General features: G+C 38.7%; 1 protein-coding gene across 5 annotated transcripts in view; it reads right to left on the bottom strand.

Annotated features, from left to right (window-relative positions):
• Positions 1 to 8,583, bottom strand: part of adam11 (ADAM metallopeptidase domain 11) — a 38,839-nt gene that overhangs the window by 7,529 nt on the left and 22,727 nt on the right. For all 5 annotated transcript variants that reach the window (XM_014007608.1, XM_014007611.1, XM_014007612.1 and 2 more), the window contains exons 9-21: positions 6,623 to 6,697; positions 6,479 to 6,550; positions 4,001 to 4,167; positions 3,842 to 3,926; positions 3,651 to 3,741; positions 3,360 to 3,411; positions 3,003 to 3,102; positions 2,367 to 2,438; positions 1,728 to 1,820; positions 1,426 to 1,506; positions 1,290 to 1,340; positions 1,149 to 1,212; positions 107 to 212 (exon numbers count right to left, since the gene is read on the bottom strand). In XM_014007608.1, coding sequence (XP_013863062.1) covers positions 107 to 212; positions 1,149 to 1,212; positions 1,290 to 1,340; positions 1,426 to 1,506; positions 1,728 to 1,820; positions 2,367 to 2,438; positions 3,003 to 3,102; positions 3,360 to 3,411; positions 3,651 to 3,741; positions 3,842 to 3,926; positions 4,001 to 4,167; positions 6,479 to 6,550; positions 6,623 to 6,697 — 1,109 coding nt within the window. The remainder of the gene's footprint in view (positions 1 to 106; positions 213 to 1,148; positions 1,213 to 1,289; positions 1,341 to 1,425; positions 1,507 to 1,727; positions 1,821 to 2,366; positions 2,439 to 3,002; positions 3,103 to 3,359; positions 3,412 to 3,650; positions 3,742 to 3,841; positions 3,927 to 4,000; positions 4,168 to 6,478; positions 6,551 to 6,622; positions 6,698 to 8,583) is intronic.

Below are 8,583 nucleotides of genomic sequence, written 5' to 3'. Positions count from 1 at the left end.
AAAAATAATTATAATAATAAATTAATTAATTAATTAAAAAGTATTAAAAACTCTTTGAAGATCATTCTAGTTGGAACATTTAATAATTTGAAATTAATTCACTCACTGTTTGTTGCACGGCACCCATCCCTGACCGCTGGGGTCTGGCCCACAGTTTCCTTCGTCTGTGCCCTCAGAGTTCAGCTTCTCATAGCAAAACCTGTCAGCAGAGTCTGAGATGAAAAAAAAAACTACTTTACTCATCAGGCAAAATTACCACTCATTCCGAGGAGTATTAGAGACAGATTAAGATTTTTATTTTTTTTTACGAAAAGTCATAATTTGAGAAAAAAGTTGTATGAGAATAAAGTCACAATATTACCAAGATAAAGTCGTAAAACTATAAGAATATAAATAAGTCAATTTAATGAGAAAAACAAAAGCTTTGACAGTAATCAAAATCTGACATGACCGGCTTGGCCAAACGGATTAAGTATTTCCTTATTTGTAAAACAGATACCAAAAAATAACTTCATAAGATGCTCAACATCCCTCATTTTAACACAGTGGTAAGACTGTTTTTTTATGTATGAGTTCTCATAATATTAAGACTATTCTGGGAGTATTATGAATTTATTCATTTCTCTCATGGCTATATTCGTAATTATCTATTTGTAATCTAGTTATCTGAAGAACAGGAAACAGTTTGTACAAATAAATGATGTAAGATTTGAACACTGCAATTTCAAATGTGGAGTTCCACAGGGTTCTGTACTTGGCCCAAAGTTATTTATATTATATGTGAATGACTTGGTTAATGTGTCAGGGCTTTTTAAATGTATATTATTTGCAGATGATACTACATTGTTTTTGTGTGGATAAAGATAGAGAGTGGATGATTTAAATGATGCAAACAGAATTTGTAAAAATACAAACTTGGTTTAAACTTAAATTATAACTAAATTTGGATAAAACTAATTATATGATATTCAGCAATTGAAAGAGAACAGTTGATGTTCCATTTAGATTTGATGGTGTTGAGATTTGTAGAGTCAGTGAGGTGAAGTTTTTGGGTGTTATTGATGAAAAACTAACATAGGGGAGACACGTGTTCAGACAACCACCAGGGAGCAGTGCAGCACCAAATATAAAGCTCAATCCAAACTTACTGTGACCCCACAGAGTCCTGCACTGTCCGTCTCTGGTCTTGCAGCGACCTCCATAGCAACGACCCTGAGGAGGAAACAGAAAACAATGAGGGGAGAGGTCTGAGAAGGATTGTTGTCTTAAGAAGAAACATTTCCTTTCACCTGGCCTGCATCACACGTGTAACCATCCAGTTTGTGGACATTGTGAGGACACTACAAGAGAGAAAACCACTGGAGTCAGCTGCAGATTGATAGATTTATTTATTAATAAGCTCAAAGAAAACAGCTCTTCCATCACCTGGCTGGAGTCTCCTGTGCAGGTCTCGCGGATGTCGCAGTCGTTCACAGCGTCGCGGCACGTCTCCCCTCTGCGCTCATACTGAGGAAAAATGAGATTAAGAAAGCAGGAGGAGAGGAGAAAAACTAACTCTTAAAACTATTTTTCAGACACGCTTTTATTTTGAAACTGAGCAACTGTCTCTAAACAAAACAATGATGCTAATAAATCTGTTTTACAAGTTTACAGCTGCAGCTCAACTGAATCGTGGAACAGAGGGTGAAAGGGTGGAAATGAGTAGATGATGAGCTGACGGAGCTCACCTTGCAGTCCCTGCAGCAGAGCCCGTTGCTGCACATGGCATTGTGGGTGAGAGTACACTTTTTACAGCAGCTGGCTCCACTTTGAGTACAATCCTTTAAAGACCAGAGAGGTTTGAAGAGAACAGCGCTGAAGACAAACAGCAGAGTTACAGCCAATCTAAAGGCCCCGTCACACTACGACATTTTAGACAATTTATGCCAACTTAAGAAACGTTTAAAGACATCTACGTTGAAGATGGAATTAAAAAAATCAACTGGAAGGTTCAAGGTGTGTTCATAATGTAATTCTAACAAACTGATTAAATATACAAATTATTAGCAATTTAGACAAAAAAAATGTTTCAAAAGTTGGCATAAGTTTTCTAGTGTGACAGGGCCTTTAGTTGACATTTTGCTTTTACTGTTATATTATTTCACCGCTTTTATGTTTTTACTTGATTGTAAAATAATAATAATAATCAAACTCCTACTTTACCGTGAGTGAATTTTTAAATTAAACTGTTTTAAACGTTACTATGATTTTTGTGCTACTTTTTTGTGTAACAAACACTGAGGTTGCAGATTTATTCAGCACTTTGTGTCTCATGTTGATCTGTTTAGGACCAGCCAGGATAATTTGATGAAATTAGTCATGCTCACCACCAGCGATCCACAGTCACATTCCTCTCCGTGCTCCACATATCCATTACCACACTCTGAAGGGTCTAACAGCTACAGAGGAAAAATAATTATGATGAATAGTTCATCTATTTAAACAAATGTTCTGAGTCAAATCTTTGAGCTTAAAACTGAGTAACAAATTAGATATTCCTAGAAGCAGACAGTGCCAATCCATGCAACATTTCCTTCAACTTTAGATCCACATACAGTACTGTAAGTTAAACCAACTTTTATTTCTTTCTATTTTTTGTTTTAAGCAGCCAAACCTTCTTGTAATATTTAAAAAGCAGTCTCGATCATTCGTTCTCTTTGCTTTCTGAGGGTATTTAAATGTTTTTCTTTACACACTCTTTGAAGCATTTTTATGCCTGAATGACTCAGAAGTCAGATTTTAGTAACCTAAAAATCTTTCTTTTGAAAATAAATCAGACACTGAAGCGAAAAGGAAACAAAATTCAAAAGACCCTCAGAAAGAATGAAAAACTATTGATCAAAACTACTTTAAAACATTACAAGGAAAAAAATATTCAGAAGCAAAGTATAAAGAAATGAGGAATGATTTGAGACTTCTGTAAAATACTGGGTGTGCTTTGACTGAAGTCTGAACCGTCTCACCTTTGTGGGTTTGTTGAAGAGGCAGCTGCCTCCTCCCTGCTGAAGGAATCGAAGGTATTCATCTATGCTGCAGCGGGAGAACTTCCTGGGCAGGTAGTAACTAAACAATACCAGAATCAATATGATTACATTTGTTGATAAAATTCTAATTGGAAAGAAAACATTTATTCAGGGTGTAAAGGTGCATGTATTCATATTGTGATGGTTTGGTGCAAGAGGTTTGTACACGTACGGTGAACTGATGATGTGTACATCAATCACACAGGCATACATTTATTTTTATATTTAGCAGAAAACACAGACAAAAAAGAAGCAGAAAAAAAAGAATGGATTAGTTTACTGCAAATGTGTTTATACCCTGTATCCTCCATGATGCAACCTAGCCATGAATCTGGACACCTGCAGCTTCCTGGGAGAGACAAAACATTTGTCATCAGATTTTATGGAAAAAGAAAAATCAGTTTTCTCTTTAAGTTCAACTTCAAAGAGCAGAAAAGCTGATATGTTCTTTCAATAAATATGCAAAGCTAAAAGGTGCTTTTAAAATGACTGATAAGATCAAATTAGTAAAAGTCATTTAATGCAATGTTTTCCTAATTTTGGTTTCATTTGTTTTTGGTGAAAACTTCAGCTGAAGTGATGTGTTACCTGCAGATGTTCGCTCCTTGTTCCGAAGCATCCCAATGTTTTGTCCAAGACTCTGACACAGAGTGATGGCCATAGGACCCACACTCCCAAACTGAGTAATCACGTGCATAAAGAAAACAAAAATTAAAAAGCTAAAAGGGAAAGTTATAATTACAAACAAAAGCACATCTCTTAACGTTTTGCAGCATCACCTCATTGATGCCTCCGCCCCGGGTCAGTGAGCAGATGCCTCCAACGTAAGCCGCCTCGCTGCGAGTGCTCCTGAACGTCCTGCCTCTGAAGTAAAAACAGAAAGGCGGGTTAGGAAAACAAAAAGCAAGTGAAGAATTAAGACAATGGGGAAAACCTACGAGAAGAGGTGCACGGCATCGCAGCGCTCCTTGATGTTTTCCTTCCTGTACTTCATGAAGTCTCGCAGAGTGAGCAAGGCATCGTCAACGACGGCAATCTTGTTTTCAGACGACCAGGTTTCCATCGCTACCAGGACGATGCGAGTGTTGAGCTGCTCCTTGTAGATCTGGACACATTAAAAAGGGGGCTAATTAAGCAAAAACCAAAATCTACATATCAAAAAGAAAAAAATAAGTCCTCTGGATGGGTTCCTCTTTAGTGAAACGTTTCAACGTTTCATCTCTCCTCCAAGAGACTTCTTCAGTCTGAGTTTCAGGTGAACTCAGCCTTATAAGCACTGCCTCCACATGGACAAACAGGTAAGTCACATGCAAAAGAGGGCTATTAGCCAAACGATACATGGTTAGTGCCTTGATTAGCTAGCTCTATTGTTCTTAGAGGGTCATGTGCCCCATTACCTGACTATCATCGGGGCCCTGATTCACACCTTTTGCTCACAGGGGTCGGAGTCATACTTGCAATAACAGCATTGTAGGAGGGGGACAAATGGACACGAAGGCCTCCACCTATGTTTAATGGTGGACGGTTTTTCTTCACAAAAATGGCTTCCTTTACTCCTCTTTCAAACCAATGTTCCTCTATCAAGGATGAGAACATCTTCATCCCTGAAAGAGTGACCGCTRGCCTGTAGATGAGTGTAAACTGCAGAGTCCTGGCCTGTAGATGAGTGTAAACTGCAGAGTCCTGGCCTGTAGATGAGTGTAAACTGCAGAGTCCTGACCTGATGATGTAGCTCGTCTGTGCTGGCTCATTCTTTTGAACAGTGGCTGTTTTGTTTCCCCAATGTACGACTGATCACAGTCCTCCTGACACTTAGCATGTACTATATTACTCTGTTTTTGCTGGGACCATAGGACATACTTTTTTCTTTTTGACTTTTCTACCTGAATTACTGAGATGTATCCGGACATAAAATCTACATACAGAAGCCAACCACTGCAGGCAGGCAGACAGCATCTCAAAAGTTTGTCTGTCCTCGGTATCGAAAGCAAGAAAGCAAGAAAGAAAGCAAGAAAGCAAGCAAGCAAGCAAGCGAGAAAGAGAGAAAGAAAGCAAGAAAGAAAGCAAGAAAGCAAGAAGGAAGCTCAAAAGTTTGTCTGCCCTCGGTATCGGCAGTCTCAAAGACCTCTCAGCTTCTTCAGCAGAAATAAAAAATGAAAATGCAGTGTTATCTGGTTATTGAAGATCATCCAATCATGTTGGTGTCACCAATTTATAAGAAAGACATAATTAGAATAGGAAGTCAGAATAAGTTTGCAGAAAACAAGTTGATTATCTTCTAAAAATCTTTATTGAAAACTCAGTTTCAAATCCAGCTCAGAACCGGTCAGCCAGGCAGGGCCTGTGAGTTTGAGGCCTTGGGTCTTATAAGAAAAGCAAAACAAACCCTCTCAGCAGCAGCTGCTGTTCAGGCTGCTCTTAAAAGAATAATGAGTGATCACCCCCGTAAAGTCATATATACGTGTGTACATAAAACCTAACTTCCTGGTCACACCCCTGGGGGCAGTACCTTTAGGTCAGACACTGGAATCTAAAACAAGCTTTGTCTTCCTGTGGAAGAGGGCCAAAACATGACAAAATACATGACAGGATCTTAAGTTCAGTTGATGACAGTCACAAAAACCAAAAGCAACGACTGGAATATCCTGAATTAGCTTAAAATGTTGACATTTGAACGATTAAAATGGTACAAAGTACGTTTGCTGCATCAGCATTCTCTCAAAACTATTTAAAATGTGTTTGATCATCGCAGGCAGTTCAGATGGTTTTATCCGTCAGCTTTCATTATGAAGCAGGGGACAGCAGCCTGTTTCTATAGCAACAGATACACTGTTTGTCCCCTGTCAGTTAAGGGTTTTTCCATGGTTACGCTGCAGCAGAGGACTCGAGCACATCCACTTCATTCCTCTGATTTAGAGAATAGTCACATCTAATCAGCTACAATAAACACAAGACAAGAATTAAGATGTGCAAATCTCTAACAGTGCTTTCAGGTTTATGATGGGAAACTATTCAACCAAACATCATTCCTCCTTTTTTGCATTTTCTTTCAGTTATACTTRTGTTTCATTTCCCCTTAAATCTAAACATTCAAGAACAAAAAAAGCTTTAAATCCCATTGGTTTGGTCATAATTTTYGCAACAGTCCGTAACTTTAAACAAATAGAAATGGAGGTTAACGTTTTTGATGCAGTACATTTCTTTCACTTACAAACATGTCACGAAAAGATGAAAAGCAATAAAATCAAAACAGGCAGCAAATTGTTTGAAGTAATAAAAACAACTTTCCCAMGCAGCAGTAAAAGGAACATAGAAAYCATCCAAAAAAATAAATCAAATAATTAAAAATCAGATGGTAAAGTTCAGCCCTTAAAACTGTACTGAAGATTAAGCTTTAAATAAAATCAAATTCTTACCAAATCTGCCATGTTCACCACTGATTTGGCAAAAATCTTCGTCTGCGAGGTTGATCGACGAAGCTGCCCGAACTATCAAACAAGACAGTTTTTAATCTTCAACCCAACGTCACACAAACAATRTATTTTACTGTATTAAGTTACCAGTTCATAATCGTTGACAATCATCAGCTCGATGTATTTAGTCTCAGTCTGAACAGTGCGTTGGCCTCGCCTCACCTGAAAAATAAAAAAATAAAAATTTGGGTTTTAAATTTCTTGTCATATTAACCTTCAGTGAGAGCAGACATGCAGAAACAAAACACAGCAGGTGAAACCATTACACTGCATGATCACGCACACACACCTGCTGATGATAGTGAAACTCTAGTCTTTGTCCTTCAGAGGGCAACAACTTAAAGAGCAACAATCCCTCATTCACAAAGCAGAATATTACTTTGCATCTGAAGAGATTAAATAACATCTTCTGTATCAGACTACTTATGGAGCCTAAAAAAATTATAAAACCCATTAAATATGCATTATTACGACTGAGTATTGGGTCCCACACAACAAGATATTTTTTTATTATTATTTCAAGATTAAAGCTGTAATTTTACGAGAATAAAGTCATAATATTATGACATTAAAGTCATAATATTACGAGATTAAATTCATAATATTACAAGGGGAAAAAAGTCATAATCATGACGTGTCTATTTCCCGTTCTTCATTTCCTCCTTATTTTCCTCACACCTGCTGTATACAGCCATGTCTGTGTTTATAAAGTATGATGACTTGGGTCACTGTTAGATTAATATACAGTATGCTTTCATCTAAATTAGCTACGTGACGACTAAATCCGTCAATTACATTACAGCTTCAGTTTACAGTCATTTGCACAATTTCCAAGTCCTGCTACTGATAATTTGATGCTAATGTGCTAAAAGATTAACTTTTAATTTATAACAATACTAAAGAACAACTTGACAAGTTGCTCAACAATCTTCATTTTAATGCAGTGGTAACTGCATACTTTTTTGTGTAAAGACAATATTATGACTTTTTCTCGTAATAATACGACTTTAATCTCGTAATATTACGACTTTAATCTCGTAATATTACGACTTTAATCTCGTAATATTACGACTTTAATCTCGTAATATTACGACTTTATTTTTATACGACTTTTATGTCGTAATATTATGACTTTATTCTTGTAATTTAAAAAAATACATCTCGTCGTGTGGCCCTAACACTCCGTCGTACATTATGTAAGTAAGCAAAAATTAAAATTTACCCATCATGTCTGAAACGCAAAGTTAAAAGAAAATTGTAGTGTTGTAGTCAAAACCATCTAACCTGAGACCAAGTCAAGACCAAGACCACAGTATCTCAAGACAATGACAAGACCAAGACTTTTAGGGTCTGGACCAAGATCAAGACAAAGACCAAAGGAGGGCAAGACTGAGACAAGACCAGACAAAAATACTAGTGTCCTAAAAGATGGAATATTCTGTACTTAATATGTAGACCTAATATTGACAAAATCTTTATGTGAGGGCAGAGAAAATAATTTTGCTACAGAGGAAGATTGTTAATGTTAGTGGCTGGGGKGGTGCACTTGGTCATTGGCGGTGTGGTGGGGTGGTCATGGGTGTGGCTTCTTTGCGGCGGGGGCCTGGCCGGGCGTCCTGGTGCGGCCCGGGCCGGGCCTTGGCTATCTGCTCCTCTTCACCTCAGAATGATTGGGTCTACCTCCTGGTTCGGGTGTGTGCGGCCTCCAATAGGGGGTGGGTGCATGTCCTGGACCTGGGGGGTATAGAGTGTGTATTGGGGGTATGAGTGGAATGTGGCATCCTTGTATGTCTTTGATTGAGTGGGGGTGAGGATGAGGGTGGGATGGTGTGATTGTRTATGTTTGGATATTTGTCAGGCTGKGGTCTGGGCTGCCCCTCCTGCTGGTTTATCTGGGGGCCCGCTGCTACTCGGCCCCCCGGTGGGGTGTGCGGTTGGCCGCCGGCATGCTGGGGGTTCCCGGGGTCTGGGGCTGGGCGCTGGGCTGTGTGCCGGCCTGGCCCTGCTGGGACTCGGGGCCTCTGGACCTGTTGGGCTTTGGCCTGGAG

Source organism: Austrofundulus limnaeus, unplaced genomic scaffold (genome assembly GCF_001266775.1).
Source record: "Austrofundulus limnaeus strain Quisiro unplaced genomic scaffold, Austrofundulus_limnaeus-1.0 Scaffold43, whole genome shotgun sequence".
Lineage (NCBI taxonomy): Eukaryota > Metazoa > Chordata > Actinopteri > Cyprinodontiformes > Rivulidae > Austrofundulus > Austrofundulus limnaeus.
This window is presented reverse-complemented; position numbering and strand designations above follow the sequence as displayed.